Source organism: Bos mutus, chromosome 10 (genome assembly GCF_027580195.1).
Source record: "Bos mutus isolate GX-2022 chromosome 10, NWIPB_WYAK_1.1, whole genome shotgun sequence".
Taxonomy (NCBI): domain Eukaryota; kingdom Metazoa; phylum Chordata; class Mammalia; order Artiodactyla; family Bovidae; genus Bos; species Bos mutus.
The window spans coordinates 70,437,581-70,458,628 of record NC_091626.1 but is presented as its reverse complement, the minus strand read 5'-3'; the positions used below and the strand labels follow the sequence as shown (position 1 = coordinate 70,458,628).

The 21,048-nt window shown below is 43.7% G+C and overlaps 2 protein-coding genes and 1 long non-coding RNA gene across 16 annotated transcripts in view; 2 read left to right on the top strand and 1 right to left on the bottom strand.

Annotated features, from left to right (window-relative positions):
* Positions 1-4,863, top strand: part of GANC (glucosidase alpha, neutral C) — a 67,668-nt gene extending 62,805 nt beyond the window's left edge. For 5 of the 12 annotated variants that reach the window (XM_070378157.1, XM_070378160.1, XM_005903981.3 and 2 more), the window contains exon 25: positions 39-4,860. In XM_070378157.1, the coding sequence (XP_070234258.1) occupies positions 39-148 (110 nt within the window). In that variant the 3' untranslated portion in view covers positions 149-4,860. Of the gene's footprint in view, positions 1-38 lie in introns of all 12 variants that reach the window. The other 7 variants (XR_011465688.1, XR_011465685.1, XR_011465687.1 and 4 more) reach the window with 7 other exon arrangements.
* LOC138989411 (uncharacterized) overlaps positions 1-13,156 on the bottom strand; it is a 30,633-nt gene extending 17,477 nt beyond the window's left edge. For both annotated transcript variants that reach the window (XR_011465697.1, XR_011465696.1), the window contains exons 1-2: positions 13,077-13,156; positions 7,899-8,003 (exon numbers count right to left, since the gene is read on the bottom strand). This is a non-coding gene — a long non-coding RNA (uncharacterized lncRNA). The remainder of the gene's footprint in view (positions 1-7,898; positions 8,004-13,076) is intronic.
* Positions 11,177-21,048, top strand: part of CAPN3 (calpain 3) — a 56,516-nt gene continuing 46,644 nt past the window's right edge. For both annotated transcript variants that reach the window (XM_005903983.3, XM_005903982.3), the window contains exon 1: positions 11,177-11,782. In XM_005903983.3, coding sequence (XP_005904045.1) covers positions 11,474-11,782 — 309 coding nt within the window. In that variant the 5' untranslated portion in view covers positions 11,177-11,473. The remainder of the gene's footprint in view (positions 11,783-21,048) is intronic.

Below are 21,048 nucleotides of genomic sequence, written 5' to 3'. Positions count from 1 at the left end.
AGTCAACAGACTTTCCCTTTTACTGTTTGGATCTCTAGATGGCAGCGCTCAGCCTGTGGCTTTTACGTACCATGCCACAACATCCACCCTAAAGCTGGAGACGCTCTCGCTGAACATTGGTGCGGACTGGAAGGTGCGCGTCCAGTGACGGAGCAGTGCACCTAGTGGCAGAGCCAGGAGCAGCGGCGCCTCTCCGCCTTCCCTGGGGCCTTTTATGCGATTTGTGCCACGTGCTAATTGACTTCTCTGGCTTAAAGTCAGCTTTCATTAGTCACAGTTTATTAGTGAACAGTAGATTTCAGATTTTTCAGATGTTACATTCTTAGACGTGCTGGGAATCATACTCTTGGTGTCACACACCACTTCGACATGCAAGTGGCCCAGAGACATTTATAGCATTCACAGACCTCGCGTTGCTCCCTGGGCCATGGCCTGGGGTATGTGCTGTGGCCCAGTGGGGAGCTTCTCTTTGAGCACAGCTGGGTGAGTTTGTTTTAAGTGACAGGTGGGCCAAGCCCGCCTTGTGGCCCATTTGTGAAAGCTCGTCTCAGTCCATGTGGCCAAGCCACTCCAGCTCCAGCAGCTGAGCTGCTCAGGGTCTCTCTCGAAGTGGACAGTGGCCTCTGGTAACCACCTCCCCCCACAGATCTCTTTTACCCACTTAGACATGGGCAAGGCAGCCCTTTTCTACTTGCACTGTATGTACTGCAGCAACAGGGAGTTACTCTACCTTACAGACTGAAAAGCTGGCTTAAAACTCAATATTCAGAAAACTAAGATCATGGCATCTGGTCCCATCATTTCATGGCAAATAGATGGGAAAACAATGGAAACAGTCATAGACTTTATTTTCTTGGGCTCCAAAATCACTGCAGATGGTGACTGCAGCCATGCAATTAAAAGATGCTTGTTTCTTGAAAGAAAAGTTATGACCAACCTAGACAGCATATTAAAAAGCAGAGACATTACTTTGCCAACAAAGGTCTGTCTAGTCAAAGCTATGGTTTTTCCAATAGTCATGTATGGATGACTTGGATCACAAGTGGGGAGAGTTGGACCACAAAGAAAGCTGAGCGCTGAAGAATTGATGCTTCTGAACTACGCTGTTGAAGAAGGCTCTTGAGAGTCCCTTGGACTGCAAGAAGATCAAACCAGTCAATCCTAAAGGAAATCAGTCCTGAATATCCATTGGAAGGACTGATGCTGAAGCTCCAATACTTTGGCCGCCTAATGCGAAGAACTGATTCACTGAAAAAGACTCTGATGCTCGGAAAGATTGAAGGCAGGAGAAGGGGACATCAGAGGATGAGATGGTTGGATGGCATCACCGACTTGATGGACATGAGTTTGAGCAAGCTCTAGGAGTTGGCGATGGACAGGGAAGCCTGGCATGCTGTAGTCTATGGGGTCGCAAAGAGTCGGTCATGACTGAGTGAACTGAAGTAAGAGACTGAATCAAAAACACAAAGGGAGTCTTTTACTTGTCATGTTTTTTGGGTCTCCAAAGTTCCAAATTAATCTTCTTAAAATTCTAATCTCTTAATATCGGTTTTATTAAATACTGTCTACTACCCAAAGATTATTTGTAACATGAGTAAACTGTAATTTAAATTAATAACATAAATACCCACCATCAAACTTCAGAATAAGAACATGGGACTAGACTGAGGGTGAGGTAAGTGAGACACTTGCCTGGGACAGAAAATATACGGGGATGCCCAAATTCACAGTAATCAAAATAAATAATACTTTAATGCAGTATTTTAAAAATCAACACTAAAAGAAAAAAATCCATGATAAACAAATATCACAATTTTAAATAAGGATAGGATCAATATACCACATTTTGCATTTGACTCAGATCCCAGCGCAGCTCGGCATGGGCTGGAGCACTACACCACAGCAGCCCCTTGGGAGGTCCCCAGGGACTCCCTGCGGCTACAGCATCTGCTGGGGCAGCCTCGTATCCTAGCCCCTCCTCAACATACACACTTGCTTATCAGGCATCCTCCACTTAGTAACTTGCCAACTGCCACCCCAGTGCCTTCTGTTCCCTGGACCCAATATCTACTGCCTGCCCTCTATGTATGCAGATCCTACCATCTGTCCAGGCACAACTCAAATCCCACTTCCCCATAGAGCCTTTCTAACTCCCTAACACCCACAACTCCCCTTTACCACAAGCAGTGATTTTGCCCTCCTCTGACAGGCAGCCCCACTTCTACATAACATGCAGTCAGATGAACATTCTCTTGGATGGCCCCTCAGTGTTTCAGGTTCGTCTGTCTTGTTTCCCTATTAGATGGCATGTTCTCCAAGATCATGTTATATTTCTCTTATATCTGCCAGAGCACCCTTATACTTGACTTTTAGTAATGATTGGCTGACTGATGGATTGATTAAAAATTGAGAATTGAATATACTTGTTTCTGCTTGACTTTTATGACATAGGACTCTTCCCTCCAGATATAGTAAATGTTGTGCATTTCCTGGTAGACACATTTCATTGTATCAGTTGAACTTTGCACTATATGTAAGTAACATAGACATATGCAGATTCTTTGTTCCTATTTCTACAAGTTTTACAATTAAGGAGAAAGGAAGAAATCTCCATCGGCTGAAGTTTTATTTCCCAATTTCAGATTTCCCTGCCAACCTAATTGGAAAAGACCCTGATTCTGGACAAAATTGAAGACAGAAGGAGAAGGAGACGACAGAGGATGAGATGGTTGGATGGCATCACTGACTCTATGGACATGAATTTGAGCAAGTTCCAGGAGTTGGTGATGGACAAGGAAGCCTGGTGTGCTGCAGTCCATGGGGTCATAAAGAGTTAGACACGACTGAGCGACTGAACTGAAATGAACCTGAAAGCTGAATGTTCTTATCTAATATAAATGATGGTTTTTAATAGCATTTAATGGGAAATAGATAGGGAAACAGTGGAAACAGTGTCAGACTTTATTTTTTTGGGCTCCAAAATCACTGCAGATGGTGACTGCAGCCGTGAAATTAAAAGATACTTACTCCTTGGAAGGAAAGTTATGACCAACCTAGATAGCATATTCAAAAGCAGAGACGTTACTTTGCCAACAAAGGTCCGCTTGTCAAGGCTATGGTTTTTCCAGTGGTCATGTATGGATGTGAGAATTGGACTATGAAGAAAAAGCTGAGCACCGAAGAATTGATGCTTTTGAAGTGTGGTGTTGGAGAAGACTCTTGAGAGTCCCTTGGACTGCAAGGAGATCCAACCAGTCCATTCTAAAGGAGATCAGTCCTGGGTATTCATTGGAAAGACTGATGCTAAAGCTGAAACTCCAATACTTTGGCCACCTCATGCAAAGAGTTGACTCATTGGAAAAGACTCTGATGCTGGGAGGGATTGGGGGCAGGAGGAGAAAGGGACGACAGAGGATGAGATGGCTGGATGGCAGCACTGACTCGATGGACATGAGTTTGGGTGAACTCCAGGAGTTGGTGATGGACAGGGAGGCCTGGCATGCTGCAATTCATGGGGTCGCAAAGAGTTGGACATGACTGAGCGACTGAACTGAACTGAAAGCTGAATAATCAAGACCTATCTTCAGATCAATATATATTGCATGTCTATTCATTTAAAATATTTTGGAAACAAGGAATGTAACAAGAACTGTAGAGTAAGTTAGTGAGGAAATACTGAAAGGTTTAACTAGACACATTGAATGGAGAAAAATACAGCCTGGGTGTTCTCGAATGTTCTCTGCTCTTAATCGCTTGTCACGCTTTCCCCATCTCCTTTTTCTGATGCTAAGGTCCAGAGAGCTTTGACCAACTTGGGGCCAGGTTGATCTACAGTGTTCAGTTACCTTGTTGTGGCTGATTCTGGATATGCTTTCTCAGGAAACTGGATTTAATGTAATAAAGTAGAATCATTTCAGGAGTGATTCAAACAAAACTCTAAAATGAGTGTGTAATATGTCTTTCCTTTAAGACTTAAATGCCCTGAAATGAGCTGACAAATCAGTTTAAAAACAGGAACTGCTCAAAAGCAATATGGGCAAAGGTAATTCACAGAAGAAATTGAAACAGGCAAAATAAGTATGAAATATTGACTCATTGGAAAAAACTCTGATGCTGGGAGGGATCGGGGGCAGGAGGAGAAGGGGACGACAGAGGATGAGATGGCTGGATGGCATCACTGACTCGATGGACGTGAGTCTGAGTGAACTCCAGGAGTTGGTGATGGACAGGGAGGCCTGACGTGCTGTGATTCATGGGGTCGAGAAGAGTCGGACACGACTGAGCAACTGAACTGAACTGACTGATGTTCAGCCCTATTAATATTTAAATAAATTCAATAAGGGCTGCCTGACTGGCCAAGATTAAGATGAAACTGACATTGGCATAGGAGCTAGGCATTCTCATGCATCATTAGAAGAATTAGAATAAGTATAATCTTTCAGGATGGCAATCTGGCAATAGCATCAAAATTTTTAATTTGCATACTTTAACCCAACAATTCCACTTCAGATAAATTGCTCAGAGCTACTAATTGCAATGTGTTTTATACTGTTGAAAACCAGAAATAAACTGAATGTCCTTTAACAGGAGATTGGTTAAATATAACCCTTTCATACAGTGGAGTGTTATGCAACCATTAAAATAACAACCTATATATATCAACATAGAAGTATGTTCTGGATAAAATGTCTACTGAGTGACTTCATTTAAGTAAATAATAAACCAAAATTTGAGGTACCATCCTATACTGTGCAGAGTGAGAAGGACATAAAAAACAGCTCTCTCAGAACTGTTTCAGATTGAAGGAGGAAATAGAGAGACATGACACTAAATGTGTTCTCTCCTGGAACTAAAAAGGAAATTACTAGGACAGTTGGAAAAATTTGAATGGGATATTTTGATTACATGGTAATTTTCCTAATTTTGAGAATTGCACCATGATTATATAGAAGAATTTCCTTGTTTTAGAAAACACATGGAAGTATTGAATATTAAAGGGTAATGGGCCCTCATAGCTCTAACTTACTCTAAAATGGCTCAGAATATAATTTATGTATGTATGAGAAAAACAGAGAGAAAATCAGCAAAATGTGTTAAAAATGTTACAACGAAGAATCTGGATGAACCATGTACAGGAACTTCTTATACTATATTTTCAACATGCCTGTAAGTTTTAAACTATTTCAAAGCAAAGTTTTAAAAACAAAGGTGCTGAGCCATATCTCCATAGTATCCAGTAGCTGTAAAAAGTTTGGTTTCTATTATTGTAAAGGGTTATAAGGTGTGGCATGTAAAATAGGATGAAAAATGGGGTTAAGAATGAACTCCAGGGATTTCCCTGGTGGTTCAGTGGTGAAGAACCTGCCAGCCAATGTGGGGCACACAGGTTCTATCCTTGGTCTGGGAAGATTCCACATGCCACAGGGCAACTAAGCCCACGCACCACAACCACTGAGCCTAGAGCTGTGCTCCTCAACGAGAGAAGCCACCACAACGAGAAGCCCTCGCACTGCAGCTAGAGAGTAACCCCTGCTCACTGCAACTGGAGAAAGCCTGTGCACGGCAGTGAAGACCCAGCACAGCCAAAAATAAAAAAAAGAAGAATGAACTCCAGACCACTATGGAGAACAGTATGGAAGTTCTTTAAAACACTAAAAATGGAATTACCGTATCCATTTTTCTGGTTTTCAACAGTATAAACCACATTGCAATTAGTAGCTCTAAGCAATTTATCTGATTTATCTGAAGTGGAATTGTTGGGTTAAAGTATGCAAATTAAAAATGGATATGGTAATCCAGCTTCTGAGCATGTATCCATGTATCCATAAAGGATGAAAACATAATTAGAAAACATACGTGCACCCCAATGCTCATAGCAGCACTGTTTACAATAGCCAAGACATGGAAGTAACCTAAATGTCCATCAACAGAGGAATGGATAAAGAAGATATAGTACATTTATACAATGGAATATTACTCAGCCATAAAAAAGAAGTAAATAATGCCATTTGCAACAACATGGACAGACCTGGAGATTATCAAACTCTAAGGCAAGTAACTCAAGAAAGACAAATATCATATGATATCATTTATATGTGGAATTTTAAAAAATGAAAGAAGTTAGTTTATTTACAAAACAGAAGTAGGCCCGTAGACTTAGAAAACAAACTTATGGTTACCAAAGGGAAAAGGGGGGTGAGGGGTAAATTAGGAGTTTGAAATTAACAGATGCCCATTACTATATATATAATAAACAACAAGCACCTACTGTATAGCACAGAGAACCATATTACATATCTTGTTAAAAACCTGTAACAGGAAAGAATCTGAAAAAGAATACACACACACACACACACACACATACATGTCTGAATCACTTTGTGTATACCTGAAACTAACACAACACTGTAATCAACTATTTACTTCAATTTAAAAAATTAAAAAGAATGAACTCTAGTACAAGAAAATACGTTTATTTCTGATGCAGCAGACCTCTTCAGATCATCAGATGAGCTGTTCCTCACTTGAGAAATGCCAGCCAGGCCAAGTCCTCTACTTCAGGGAACACAAATACCACACTCAGAGCACCAGGCCAGGAGACCCTGACTGCCCCCACCCTGCCCCCCTGCCAATGCTGTGGCAGCACTCTCTGAGCTTTTATATGTGTCTCCCCACAGAGGTCTTGTCTGACTGCAAGGGCTGACCAAGGAACCTTACATCCTGGTTAACTGAGATTGGCCTATCAGATATATAGGGAATAGCCATAGGGAATTCTAGAGTTTGGTCTGTGTGCAGAATTCCTTCACTTTTTCACATCCCTTTTAGTATCAGTGTATCATAATGATAGCAGAAACACAGTCAAAACACTTAAATATTTGGAGTTTAATGGCTTTTAGCTCATAATTGACCATCTTACCTAAAAGCCTTCTCAGTAATGAAACTGCTATGGCAATATCAAACTTTCCACTCTGCTTTTAAGATTTCCATCTATCACATCCTCTGAATGCCCAGCATAATTCCAGGGGTGGGAGGGAGGTGGCACTCTAGACTAAAATAACTTCTCAGCCTAGGGGATAGAAAGCCATCAGCAACTCTCCTGGAAACATTACAGTCTTAACCATAGACAATGGAGGCCGTATAACTGGCATTCTAGCAGAAATAAAGGACACATTGGCATTTGATATCAGATCTGCCTGTCTTATGACCAGACTTGCTAAAGACTGCAGTGTCGGAGCAAGGCCAAGCCAGAGTCAGACAGCTGCTTCTCAACAGTTGTTTTCAGCACGGCTGATGGTGTTAGATTCCACTCCCATCAGAGGTAGGAGAAGGGAAGCCCTATTTATATACAGGAATCCAGCGATCTTATGCCTAATGCAGTTATTGGAGTCTTAGTTTTGCATTTACTCTTTCACTGATTATCAGGAGACCCAGGATCTAGCTTGGTTCTGTAGCGAACTGGCAGGGTGATCTTGGCCATGTCATTTAATCTCTCTAGGCCTGGGTTTCCTCTTTTTTCAAGAAAAGAAATAATCTCTAAAATTCTGTGACTTTCCCATGACTTAACTAAAAATACAGTAGATAGCACAAGTTTTCTCACCTCTAAAATGGGATTTATCAAACCTGCAAGGTTGTGTACAGACTCAAAGTATTCCATGTGTATGAAAGGAAAAAAATAGTAACTTTGGAGAAACCTGGTAGATACCACCTTTGCCAAGTAATCAAGGTTGATATCACCAGTAATAAAATGCATCAATATTAAGTACTCCCACGTCTGATTTGATGCTGCTGCTGATGAGAAGGGCATATAACCTCTGTGATATTCTTCCCCCCAAACCATAACCTCAGTCTAATCACATGAAAATCAGACAAATTCAAGTCAGGGACGTTCTGCAACATACCTGACAAGTACACTTCAAAAGTGCCAAGTTCAGGAGAGATTGGAACTGTCGGGGATTGGAGGACACCAAGGAGACGCAACAATTAAATGCAATGCAGATCAGATTCTGCAAAAGAAGGGGAAAAAAAAAAAAAAAAAAAAACTGCATAGTGGGAACACTGAAAAAAATCTAAACATATCTTGTAGTTCAATTAATAGTACCTTACCAACATTCATTTCTGAGTTTTGATCATTGTACTGTGGTTATATAAGGTATAAACATTAAGGGAGGCTATTGAAGGGCATTTGGGAACTCTGTGCTGTCTTTGCAATCCTTTTGTATGTCTAAAATTAATTTAAAAGTTTTAAAAACTATATGAAGTAGCTAGCTCACAGTAGGCATGTAATGAGTGGTAAGTGTTCTAATTATAAATGAATTCATTAATTCTGACAGTGTTGAGTTAAATGTTGGTGGGAGACAGGGATACACAATCATTAACTGCCTTGTTGGTGTAACAGGAGTCATTCCAGCCACAGATACTGCATAACTTAGGCTGAAATGTGTTATAAAAACTAGTCCTTCATTCTTTTTTTTTCCTTCATTCTTGAAGAGGCTTCTAGGAATTGAAATTTGCAGCTGTTTACATGCTCATTGTCTGCTTTTGTTTGTGGGCTCAGATTGGATTTCTTACTGAGAGCCTGAGTTTCTACAGCTGTGTAGATGAATAAACCTTGAGTCTGGACCTGCTGATCTGATAGGGGTTTTATCCACAACCATTGGTAAAGCAAACTGAATTCCACCTTGCACTCTGTGCGTTTGATATTCCCATCCTGCTATGACAAGAGGCTGATCTCCATCACACACCTGTCTTCATTACCCACAGATGGAGCTGGCTTAGACAGTTGAGGAAAGAAAGATCAACTGTGTGTGGCCTGGAGATGCTCCTCCCCCAGGGGCAAATCAGCCAAGATACTTTAATTGCATTGGCAAAGCAATAAGAAGCAGAAGAAATTTCTTCTCACACAGAGAAGTTTCATTCAACAGATATGCAACATGTGTTTATTAAGAGCCTTCTATAGGCTTAGGTGAAGTCTTCATCTGAGACTTCACCTTCATCTGAGGGTGAAGTCAGTCTTTTTGGAGGCTCTTTTAGTGCAGGCAGGTAGGCACACCACACCTCTGATTGGAGACTGTGACCACACAGTCCTGGGCAGACACACTCACTGTGCACATGGAAGATGTTCAGTAGATGCTCATAAAGTGAAAGCTGATTTGTACCAATGTCATTCAACCTGGTTTAACCCCAAAATAGTATTAACTTTGGTTCATCTCTAACAATTGTCAACTACAAACTGGCACTTGCCACGGACACTTGCCATCTACAAGGTTTAAACCATGCGCTATTGCAGCTGCTGACGTTCAACACGCCATGAAAGGAGTTCAGGGTGGAGAGCAGAAATAAAGCACTGTGCTCCATTGGGGGAGGAGGGAAACTAGCAGAACAGGTCTTCAGATAGCTAGATATGTTCAGGAGCCAATTTTATGAGCCCAATTCTCATATCTCTTCATATCTAGAAAAGCACTAAAACCCTTCATGGTAACGACTGTTCCTCATGACTAGCAAAAGCTTTATGAGACTAGCATAAACCTTCTAGAAAAATATGCGCTTGATTGCATGTATTCTCCCTTCCAAAATCACATATATACTGACCCTCCCTGCCTCTTTGGAGCAGTGTCTCAGAGCTATCTGAGGTGATGTCTCTCCAGCTTTAGGCCTCATTTTGCCCAAATAAAAACTTAACTTGCAACTCTCACATTGTGCATTTTTTTTAAGTTGACACAATAACAACATTTATTATGTGCTTAAGACAATCCTGGCACTATTTTAAATGTTTTACACAATTTGCTTAATTTTTACAACAAGTCAATAACAGAATGACTACCATTATACCCATTTTATAGGCAAGAAGACTGAGACATCAGATGAAAGGAAGAAGTAACCTACTTAATCATGGAGAAGGGAATGACAACCAACCCCAGTATTCTTCCCTGGAAAATCCCACAGACAGAGGAGGCTGGCGTGCTACAGTCCATAGGGTCACAGAGACGGACATGACTGAGCGACTAACACACACACTCCACCTACAGCTGCACAGGCACAGCAAGAGAGCAGAAAGCCTAGACTGTGAACCCAGACATCAGCTTCACATGCTCCCTCCTCTGCTCTACTCTTCAAGAGTAGCAGTAAAGACCCTTGGGCTTTTCCTTGGAGGGATGGGAGAATGAGCTTATGGTTCCTACAAGCTGTAACTCCAGACCTAGGGCTCCTCAAAACTGCAACCCTGGTGATCATGAGCCTGGTAATTCTCCCTATTCCAGCTATCACTTCCCCACTTCTCTCATAGCCTCTAGCCTTGGGCTGATGAGGTGGTCACATGGGGACAGGTGGGACTGCAGTCTGGGACTAGATTCCACTCAGCCACACTTGGAATGTGGCCATCTCCTTACAACCTGGGTAGCAGCTACCATGAGCAGAAGACAAGGTGGAGGCCAGGCAGGCAGTTCCCTTCCCCAGAGCCACTTGTGCCTGAAGCCACCTCTTTAGGTATCACATGCCAGGACTTGACAGCCAGCCTGGCTCAGTATCCAATTCCGACTTCTGACTCAGATGCCTAATGTGGCATGCCTGAATATGCTGTGCTCAGGTGCACTTTTTGTAAAGGATCTGGTTCCAGTGTTGATTTGGAGAGGTGGGGAGAGACAAGTGATGCCTAGGTCAAGAAGAGACAGGGATTTTCTCAGCTGAGAACTCTGCTGAGTGGCCTTTTCCACCCAAACGGTTTCACTGAACGCTGACATCAGAACATTCTGGAAGAGATACCAAATCAAGTCGAATAATGTTCTGATATCCTAGAATTTTCAAAAGTAAAAACCGTGTTCTTAAAAATGCTTAGAATATTCTCCTAGAATTCAGTATTTCACATCCACACTCGCTAGCTTTTCTCAATCTTGTTCTCCATTAATCTGGTGGCCAATAGTTTGGTAGTCCGCTGATTCAATACTGCATCTGCCATTCTTTGCTAATTTTCAGTTTCAACGTACTCAAATATTCCCCTTTCATTTCCTGATAACATCAGCACTTCATGGCAACACAGGGACATCCCTGACCAGGTCCTTCTCTCTCTATCACGCAGGCTAGCTGCACCACTACCCTCTCTATTGCTCTCATACTCATGATCTTTCTTCATGTCTATTTTTGGTCTTCCTGGCTCAAGCTTCTTTGGGCCACTGAAACATAACCCTCACTCTCTTTCTCTCCCTCTGGTATGTATGCTGCTGGTTGGAGCCCCCCAGGTAAAAACTGCTGCAGAAATCCTTTAGTGCTCCTTCCTCAGGAAAACTGATGGCTTCCGGACCACAGCTCAGTTTTTAAGCTGGACGACCTTCTGATGGGTTTTAAACTTCGAATTGGATGTGGACATTTTTCTTTCTGATGACAGAATCACTGGAACTTCCCCTTTGCAGTTGCTTCCTTTCCTTAAAGGTAGCTGAATCTTGCTGTCTTTAAAAACCTTTTCTTTCCAAATTTGCCTGCCATGCCGACCGTCATTAGCGCCTCTGTGGCCCCACGGACAGGGGCTGAGCCCAGGTCCCCAGGGCCCATCGCCCAAGCAGCCCAGGACAAGGGCACCGAGGCAGGGGGTGGAAACCCAAGTGGCATCTACTCAGCCATCATCAGCCGCAATTTTCCCATTATTGGGGTGAAAGAGAAGACATTCGAGCAGCTTCACAAGAAATGTCTGGAAAAGAAGGTTCTTTTTGTGGATCCTGAGTTCCCACCGGACGAGACCTCCCTGTTTTACAGCCAGAAGTTCCCCATCCAGTTCGTCTGGAAGAGACCTCCGGTGAGTAGCTGACTGCTTGCTGCTTGGGTTTTTTTCCCTCAGAGAAAACCTCCTACTCAGCACCTCCCCACAGCACAGCTCATGGAGGCACAGGGCACTGGGTGGAGGATCCTGGAGCAGCTCCATGGGGCTCTGTCCTCAGGGGAGGAGGGCTCATTCTCACTCCTTGCTCTCTTTCTGAAAAAAATCTTTGTTTTTTTACAAAAGCAATTGGAACTCAATTTAATTCACCCTATAAAAAGGAAATATTCCTTTCCCAGAACAAATTCCAAACTAGAATATCCAAACAACTTCCAAAATTCTGACCTGGAGAGGAGTCCAGATCTACTCTCTGTTGAGTGGCTGCATCTTATTAAGATTTTTTTCACTCTCTCATGGGAGGGTGAAAATTGTGATGTTCATTTTAGTTTGCCAGTGGCCATGTTTTTCTGAAATACAGTCCTGAAAAGAGGAAAGTGGCAGCGAAGACTACTTTTTCGAGCACAAAATGTTAGGATTAGAAGAAGACCTAGCCATCATTTGTCCTCACCTCCTGAATGAGGAAATAAAGACACACCACAGCAAAGCCTATTCAGGACACGCATGACAGCCTGGATGAAAACCTTTTCTTAACGGCTGTTCCAGCCTCTGGCTTCCATGTATAGCGATCTACCAGAAGGCAAGTCACATTTCCCAGGCTTCCTTCTCTGATCACACCTCTGGCATGACCCTTTCTTTAATTCAATAAATATTTTTGAATGTCTTCTAGAGCCAGAAGCCAGGCAAGCAACTGAGGAGTCAGTGTAAATAAGAAAAACAAAAATTCCTGCCCACCTGCAGCCAAGAGTCCTGAGGGCAAGACATGCTTTGAACAAGACAGATGAATTTCAGGAGACAACGTTCAGGGTGCCATGGGATCAGAAGGCAAGGAGAGTTAACCTAGGCCAGAGAGAGAGAGAGCCCCTCCTGAGGAACTCATGTTATCTGAGTGCTGTTTTTTAGCTTCATCAGGTTAAACTGGATAAACCTCGCTGTAGTGTGTCTTTATTTCCTCATACAGAAGGTGAGGACAAATGATGGCTGGGGCTTCTCCTTCTAATCCTAACATTTTGTGCTTGAAAAAGTAATCTTCGCTGCCACTCTCCTCTTTCCAGGGCTCTGTATTTCGGAACCACATGGCCACTGGCAAACTAAAAAGAAGCACTGGGGCCCGGTGCTATTCATGAGCCATGTGTTTCATTTTAACCTGAGATGAAATAGCCAGCAACCCTGCCTTCACGCTGTGTGTTCCACAAGGGCCCCACTCCCCACCTACCGGTTCTGTGGTCAGGTCCATGACTGTCTTGAGGGCCCTCAGTTTAGAAGAGAGAATTGGAAAGGACTTCATTCCCCAACCCAGTCACTGCCCTGCTGCCAGGGCACAGGGACACATCACATCCCTGCTGAAATACCTTCAACCACACCGCTCTCCCTACCCCCGCCCACAGGCCTTGAGATCAAACTCCCTACCTGGGGGATTGCCTCTCCTCCAGCCAGCCCAGCCTCCCTGTCCATCTCTCCTTCACCCTCTCCCCTGGACCCTGACACACATAGCTGCTCTGTTGTCCCAAGTCTTCTCATACCTCTCAGCCTTTGCTCCTGCTGTCTGCCTGCCATGCCCTTCTTGTTTTTATCTGCTTTGTTCTTCCTTACCCTTGCTGTGAAAGGGTATATACCTGTGAAAGGGTATATACCTTATACCTCGCTCAGGTATCACTTCCTTCCAGCTTTCTCACGGCCTTTCCCATCAGCTGACAGGGGGAGCATTCTCATTCCTCTTCGGAGCCCCTCACCCAGCAAAGCACCGGGCCCACAGTAGGCACTCAGCTGCTGGTGGTCAATGAAAGCCCACATCACAGAGCATTGACCTCTAAGAGGGGACAGTCCTGTGCTCCAACCTAATCATTCCTAAAAGCCTTTTCTAACGGTACTGCAGAGACAAAAACCCAAAAAAAACTTACAAATACTGCTTTTAGTGAAATTGTTGGTGGATTTTAGCCTTAAAACTTAGACCTACACATTAATAAACATGCTTTAAATGGGTCTGTTATGCTCTAGGCCCTAGATGGGTCCCGAAACAAACTGTCATTGTCAGTGTGAAAGGAAGGCCATGAGAAGCCTTGTCCTAAATTGTGCTCCCACCACCACCACCCCCCCAAGTCTGGAACTTTGTACTGTTTCTAAAGGTCCAGATAGCAAAGCCCACTCTCTGTTAAAATGTCCCTATTTCCTCTGAGGTTAAGTTTTGGGGAACGCTGCCTCTTGGGTTCATTGGTATAAGCTAGAATACAGAATTAGAGATGGTAAGCCTTGGAATATCTTGGAGATGTGGTCCATCCAGCCCCTTCACCTACAGGTGATGTGATTAAGGTCCAGAAAGGGCATATGACTTATCTACAGTCACACAGCAACGAGATTGAGACTGAACTACTGTGTTGACTCGAACTTTCTGAAATGTAAAGCACTTCTTGGAGACATAGTTTTCCGTGCATCTCATAGATGTAGTGACCTTTGTCAGGCTCATACAGTCTGAAAAGAGGACTATATCCTATGAGAGGCCCTTCTTGCTTTTACTATCAAAAGCACAGAGTCAGTCAACACCGATCTGAATTTTTATTCACAATCAAGTATTGCTTATTACAATCAGGTGGTGATGATGATGATAAAGGGAGAATTCCTCATGACAAACTATGATTCTAGTTAAGATAAATGGCTGAACATCAACCTTTTCCACTTAAAGGAAGAGAGACACAGGCCACGCACCCTCCTGCGATCTCTCCTCACCCGCACCAGGCACAGCCTCACTGCCTTTCCCCCTCTAATAGAGAGCATCACACATTGAGTCTCCAAACCAAACAATCTGATTCCTTCACGCTTTACTTACAGCATCTATTTCTAGGATCAGAAAGCAACCAAACCTTACACCACTTCCCAATTGTTAAGCCAAATTTTCTTGATGACAAACCCCCGGGCAGAGAAGAGTGGTTCTAGAAAGGGCTTCTGGGAGACTGATGACTCTTGCCCAGCATCACTGGGGACAGGTGTGGGGTGAAACCCGTGTTCCATTCCACGCTGTGGGGGCTGCGGTCATACAACATTCCTGGCCTCTCTCCTCCCCTGGGGTGGGGCAAGCGGGGAGGGTGGGTTCGTAAAGAGAACACGACCTGTGAAGCCCAACATTTTCCTTTCTTTTTCCTCCTGGGAACAAGCTACCTGCTGTTCCTTGTGGCAAGTTTCCCAAAGGCAGGTCCCTGAGGGGAGTCCTCAGACTCCCTGAGACTCATACATACTGGCAAATAGTATAATCACAATTAACCCTAAGAACTCAACACAACGATAACTATTCTAAGTGCTTCCACATGTTAACTGATTTTATCTTCACAACAACCCGGAGAGGTGAGTACTATTATTGTTCCCAGGCATTCTGGCTATAGAAACTCAACTCTTAGCAACAAAATCTATCTAATTGTGGGCTTTAGAAGCCAAGATCAGACTTATGAACAATATATGTAGCATTCTCGACTCCCACCTGCCTTACACATTTGTCTCATTTATCCATTGGTTAAAAACTCAGGCACAGAAGTGGGGTGTCATTTACTGGGTTCTCCACAAGCCACAAAAGGAATTGGGCAGTGTCTAAGGGGTTTGGGGCCCTGGAAGCAGCAGCCCCTGTGAGCTAGAGGTAGAATGGCAGAGTGGCTAAGAGCCCAGTCCTGACCTGAGGTCAGATTCTGATACATAACACTTGGGTAATCTTGACCACGTACTCTTCTCTTTGCCTGTCACAAGTTCCCCATCAGAAAATGAGGAATAATCCTAATAAAAGGACCCATCTCACAACATTGTTGTGAAGATTGCATTAATCCATACCAAAGACTTACAGGTGCCTGGCACGTGGGGGAGTGCCCATGGACTTAAAATGCTCCCAATATGACTAGATGTGCAGCCTCTAAAAAAGGCAATACCAGAAACATCTTTCCAGCTTCATCTGTGTCTCGAGCAACAAGATACTAGTCACGGTAATGTATTTGAGTACTTTGTCCCTGATCTAAATGAAGTGGTCTGACTACTGTGAGGATTTATGTGTGAACCATCTCCTGTGGGCAGGTAACTGCTTGTCCTTTTGGGCAATTCCAATCATCCCCCATCAAATACAAAAGTGCGTTTGATTGTGAAATGTGAGTGCATCATGGGAGTGTGAAGGTGACCACATAATGGGGGATCACAATGCCCTGGGGAACATGGCTGCTCACTCAGCGACTGGCTCTAACAACCTCGGGACTAAGGAGGCGAGCAAATGTTCCCATTTCCCCATCTGCTTTTGCCTTGTGCATTCCACGTTATTTCTCCACACTCTCCTGCAATCACTGTTAAAATCAGGGACAACTTAAATCCCTTTTGCTTTTGGAGGGGAGAGGCGTGAGGGGCCAGCTGCAAGACCTGTGCATTTGGTGTCCTCCTTACCCTTGGGAATGTGGGATCCCCAAATCACTCCACAGTGACCCAGAGGCCTATGAGGGAATTCTCCCTTGGGAAGCAGCATCTCCCTTCCTGGTGCCTCTGCCCTTCCTGGTGCCTCTGCCCTTCCCTCCATAGGCAAGTTGACTCACATCCTCTTGTGGCTTAGGGCACAGGGGTTCCGTGTGGTGCAGACCCTCCAAGTCAGCTCAGCTCACTAAGGCCTCCAGCAACAGGGACTGGCAACATGTTCCTGAGCCTCCCTTGTCTCTGACCCTAGACAGAGTTTCCTTTCAGTAAATTCTGTCTCATTCCAGCCCCACCCTAACCTGGATCCCAGAGAAGGAGGGGTCAACTCTTTGGGAGCCAGGTTAAGTCAGACTTCAGGTTAAACTGCACTTGATGGATTCAGTCTCAGTGTCTCTTGGCTCTGCCAGGAGAGGTTATAGTGTATTTGGGCCTCCCATTCACAGCTGAGGTCAAAACTGCATCATTGACATACTGCTATTACTCTTCAGTTACTCTTCAAGTCTGACTTTTTGAGACCCCATGGACTGAAGCCCACCAGGCTCCTCTATCCATGGGACTTCCCAGGCAAGAATATTGAGTGGGTTGCCATTTCCTTTTCCAGGGGATCTCCCCAACCCAGGGATCAAATCTGTGTCTCCTGCTTGGCAGGCAGATTCTTTACCGTCTGAGCCACCAGGGAACCCCTTGTTGATATACAGCCACCTCTAATTCATCCCTTCAGCTCTTCCCCTAGGAAATCTGTTTTCCCTTCCTCCTCTGCCCTCTAAGCTCCTAGGGCTGACAGCTGGGACTCTGCATTTTCCCTGAGCCACTTTCTGCTCAGCTTTCTTTGTTTTCACTGGCTCTTGGGAGTTGGGGAAATTAACCACCTTTTCCTGATCTCCAGATCTAGTGTTCTATAATTTGCTGGCAGTAGCTGGGCCTCTAGCCATAGGCTGTCCAATTACCTTTTCCTCTCACGTCCTGTTCCCATGCCATCCATTCAGGGCCCGACCCTTTGCCAGTTCAGAGCTGGGTCTCAGCTTCACCCACCTGTCTCTAGTGTATGCCTTCCCTCTAACCTGTTATTATTATTACAGCCCATATCTAGTTGTGCTTTGCCCTGTTATTCTAACCTGGCTGTCAGCCTTGCTCTTCTGCTTCCTTGGGTCAGCTAGTTCCCTCTGCCTAGACCTGAGGAAACTTCTTTCCCAGACAGACAGAAGTCCCTTTGTACTCTGAACAGGCAACTTTGTCTCTTTATAGTTCCAAACCTGGAAATTTCTTGAATTACACTCTTTTTAAGGATAGAGTTTAGATAAGTTTTCCATGCTGTAATTTATCATGAACTGTCTTTCACCAAGTCTAGAAGATTCTGATGCTGGTACTTTCTTGATCTTATCAGAGGGTATCCCTGGAAGGTCACAATCACCACCCAGCTGAATGCAATTGAAGGAAGTTTCTAATGTAAGATGTGTAACAATTTCAGGAATATTAAAATATGAGGGGGGAAAAAGTGCCTTTAGAATGGAGAAATAAGACAAATAAGACCCCTTTTCTCCTAAACTCAGAGTTCTGCCATCCCCTTCATACTCCTCTTCCCAAACCATTTCTTTCTCCTGGGCTCCTATCTGCCTGAATCCAACCCCTGAAGCTGGACTTTGCTGCTGTCTGTCTGACCTGGTCCCCTGCCCCTTCCCAAGTCCCCACTATCCAGGCAGAACTAACTTCTCCCTGTCCCAAGTTGTTACACCAGACAAAATTTTAAAATAAAATAGGACTTCCCTGGTGGTCTAGTGGGCTTCCCTGGTAGTTCAGCTGGTAAAGAATCCTCCGGCAATGCGGGAGACCTGGGTTTGATCCCTGGGCTGGGAAGATCCCCTGGAGAAGGGAAAGGCTACCCACTCCAGTATTCTGGCCTGGAGAATGCTATGAACTGTGGTCCACTAGTTAGGGATCCACGCTTCCAATGCAGGGGGGCAAGGGTTCAATCCCTGGTTGGGGAACTAAAATCCCACATGCTGCATGGAACAGTCAAAAACGAAACTAAAATAAATCATTACATTCTCCAGGTTAGGTCTTATTACCACAAAATTATCTTTGATATTTTATACATGTTTATCCAAATGTGCTTTTATATGTCAATCCTCAGCATGGTGGAATCTTCAGCTTCTCTCTTCAAGAGGAAAACACCCAAGGAAAATGTAGGAAGATTCTTGTAATCACAGGAAGATAGCTGGACATGGTTGTTTTCTGGGGGAGAAAAAGAAAAAAAAAATGCTGATTTACTTACAAGAGAAAGGAGAGCTAGAACAGAAAACAAAATGGGGTGGGGGAAGCAACAAGGTAGGAGGCTTCACCTGCCAGGGTCAGACCCCCCTTGACCTGAACCTCAAAGATCCCTTTATTGATGAGCTTGTGAAATGCTAGAGGCAAGTATGTGACTTTCCTCAGTAAAGGATGGAAGTTAGTGTTTAGATTTTCACAGGGTGGATTGGGCCAGCACACCCGCAAATCAGAATGTTGAAAGCACAGGAATGGGGAAAGGAGAGAAGCATGAAGAAGCAAGTGGGGGCAAGGAGGGCCTGACCTATCAGAGGCTGTGAATGGGGGTTCAAGATCTCCAAGGAACCACGAGGCCTCAGCTCACACCTGGGAAGCATTCTACTTTTTTAAAAAAGCTGACACTTCTTTACCATTTTCATCCAAACTTCAGATTTAAATAATCACGATAGAACTTTTAGAAGTGTACTGTATACCCCCAGAGCACCAGGAATATATAGTATATATTATACAGGAGTATAAAAACTGCTATAAAAAACTCATTATAAATCATAGAATTGAAAATGTTTGGAAACTACTGCTTTCCACCACTCCAGATAGAGGGGCTCCTTTCCTGATGTTAAGGTTTTGAAGGCAAAACGAAGTCCCCATCTCCTTCCTGCATTAACCTTTCACAGTCTGAAAGTTCATGCTTATTTCCAGCCAGAACTTTTCCGGCCACAATTTTAGCACATTATATCCAGCTCTGACCCAGCAGACAGTGAAACAGAGTCATCTGGTTTCCTCTATATTGTAATTCTCCCTATTTGTGAATAATGCCATCCTTCCTTTAGTTGCTTCAGATCAAATCGCCATTCCTCTGACTCTAAAGGAAGTGGTTTTTCCCTCCCTGGAGATGTCAATGCTGTGATCCAGGATTAGTTGACCCTTAGGACTTCTTTATTTGTGAATTCACCTACTCATTGAAATTTATTTGTAACCCCTAAGTCAATATCCATAAGGCTCCTTCAGTCATTTGCTGACATGTGTAGGGCAGTGAAAAATTTGTCTCCCTCCATACACGTTCCTAACTGAAGTCAGACAAGGTGACCCTCTGCCTGCTAGTTTCAGCTCTCAGACTGTAAACAAGAGTCCTTCTCATAGTTTGTTTGGTGTTACATTTGGTCACATTTCAGTACTTTTTATTGCTGATTTCTCTTTTAAAATGCCCCCCAACGTGCTGTGCCAAAGTACTATTTAGTGTTCTAAAGTGCAAGAAGGCTGTGATGTGCCTTAAGGAGAAAATACGTGTATTAGATAAGCTTCATTCAGGCATGAGCTATGGTGCTGTCACTTCAATGTTAATGAATTAATAACACATATTAAATAAGGTGTCTTTAAACAGAAATACACATAAAATAGGTTGTATATTGATGGGTTGATGAAAATCTTGTGATCAGAGACTCCCAGGAATCTAATACTGTATTTCCATCTTCCATCCATATTCATTAACTGAACATTCACAGTGAGTTTATAGAACCTAACTACCATGAATAATAATGAGAATCAACTCTCTTCCTATGTTCTCCCTATTCCTGAGGATCACAGCTTGAAATAATACCCTATGAACAGTGTGATCAATAGGAAACACTGCAACATATTTTAATCCATTGCAGTTGTTATTCTTTTTGATGTTCAAATTGTCCCATCTTCAGACAGTGTTGCCTGTTATCACTTGACATGACACCATTCATCTTCAACTGCTTCCTTGTTTTCTGGCCACAACAAAAAGTCCCAGGCTCGTCTTGTACATTCTTGCTCTAGAACCTGGAATGAATCATTTCTTTAAGGAGCCTGGTTCCTTTTAGTCTGAACTGGAGTTGAAAAAAAGGAGTGAAATGTAGAACACAGCTGACCGTTGACTTCCTAGGACCCAGGGCTTGCCCTTTACATCAGCACCCCGGATTTGGAAGCTTTCTGACAACCTGTGGGGACACTGTAGGTCTCTTGCTCTAATGACTGCTGCCACTGCCCATCACTGCTAAAATTAACACTGTACCCTGTGTGACTTCCTTACTGAGGAGTGGGGGAGTGGGGGGTGGGGGGAGTCACATGACCTGAGTTACTCAATTCTGAAAGGAAGAAATCCTAGTTTGGCACGAAATAAATTTACTCCATTCCAGTGTGAGAAGAGAGGGAAGATGCAGAGTCATAGGGACGCTGAGGCTGTGTGCAGTGAGCACTCTGTCCCTGTGCAGCTGCTTCTCTCAGGATTAGTATCTTTCCAGTGAACCTGGCTGGGAGGAGGTCTTCTTGTAATCTGTTTTAGTGTCATCCTGTCAGACAGTTTAGAGAGAAGTTGCATCACTGGACTAGCCACAAAGAGGAAGTGCTGGGGACATGGTGCAGAATGGTTAAGTCAGATGGATTTAGAAGCAAACAGACCTGGTCGGAACCCTGACTCTGTCCCTAGCAAGTCACATAAAGTTTCCAAGCTTTTAGTTTCTTTTCTATAATGC